Raw genomic sequence first — 1246 nt, 5'->3', positions numbered from 1 at the left:
GTGTTTTTTTTTTTTTTTTTTTTTTTGCTTGAATATGAGTTGACAGGTAACTGGAATTGCGTTTATTGTGCTCCTTAAACTGATGCATCTCATTGTGAAATTTAAAAATGGAATTCCTTATGCCTAGATACATATGAGCATGCGTCAATTTTCATTTTTGAACTGTGTTCCTCACACTTTTGCTTCATAATTCACATAACTGGGGCTACTGAGTATTGACATGTTCATCATTCTAAAAAAATATTGGACTTGCCGCCTCAAAGAGCCAAAATCTGCTGGTAAATAATTTGCTATATATCTAATTTCATGATAAATGTGGGTACATTATTATTTTGTTTCTGCAAGTTGAAAGGGGGATTAAAAAATTAAAGAAGAATAATGAATCTACATTCAATGCCCTCGATCAATTGGCTGGTGGCTTTGTGGACCAAGTACTTGGTCCTTTGTTTATGACTATTCCATGATACTGCAGCTTTTCTCGTCCTATGGTTCTTGATCTACTCTTTATCAAATGCAGGACAGAGAAAGAAATGAATCGTCGCAAGGACATGGTTGCAAATTTAAGATCAAAAGTAAACCAGATGGCTTCCACATTGAACATGTCAAACTTTGCGAATAGGGACAGCTTACTGGGGCCAGAAATCAAGCCTGCTGATGCCATGAATAGAACAAATGGCCTTGACAACCAGGGCATTGTTGGTCTTCAAAGACAAATCATAAAAGGCTAGTGGCTGCAGCTTTCTTCTTAAACTTTATTTTCTTTATTTATCCTGTAGCCTTGCTCTTCAACTTTGATAATGAAATTTCATCTTTACCCATCTACGCTCTGAGCAGAGCAAGATGAGGGCCTTGAGAAATTGGAGGAGACAGTTATGAGCACCAAACATATTGCATTGGCAGTCAATGAGGAGCTTGATCTGCATACTAAACTGATTGTGAGTATCCTTGTTTTGATTTTTTATTTTAACACATCTGCTTTTGTATCTCTTGAAAGTAAAGTCCGCTTCAGTTTATTAGTTGCAATAAACTATGATGTCAATGTTCATGTCTTTTTGATGTCGTGCGTGCAGAATAATCTGGACCAACATGTTGATGTTACAGACTCCAGATTGCAGGTGACACTTCTTTCCAATAACATCTACCATATTATTATAAAGATGTTTGTGAAAAAAAAACTACTGTGCACATCATTTACTATAGATTTGCAGGCATCTTTATGCGTATCCTTTTATTTTTGTGGCTGTAT

The 1246-nt window shown here is 36.0% G+C and overlaps 1 protein-coding gene across 1 annotated transcript; it reads left to right on the top strand.

Moving 5' to 3' along the window:
- Positions 1 to 53: 53 nt before the first annotated feature.
- On the top strand, positions 54 to 1243 carry LOC111385918 (syntaxin-51-like; the record flags this gene model as incomplete). Its single annotated transcript, XM_023010338.1, has 3 exons — positions 54 to 723; positions 835 to 935; positions 1071 to 1243. Coding segments are annotated over exons 1-3 (512 nt in total), but the record flags the coding sequence as incomplete, so codon positions are not given.
- Positions 1244 to 1246: the final 3 nt, after the last annotated feature.

This window comes from Olea europaea, unplaced genomic scaffold (genome assembly GCF_002742605.1).
Source record: "Olea europaea var. sylvestris unplaced genomic scaffold, O_europaea_v1 scaffold33428, whole genome shotgun sequence".
Taxonomy (NCBI): Eukaryota; Viridiplantae; Streptophyta; class Magnoliopsida; order Lamiales; family Oleaceae; genus Olea; species Olea europaea.
The sequence above is the reverse complement of the archived record's forward strand: the minus strand, read 5'-3'. Positions and strand labels throughout refer to the sequence as shown.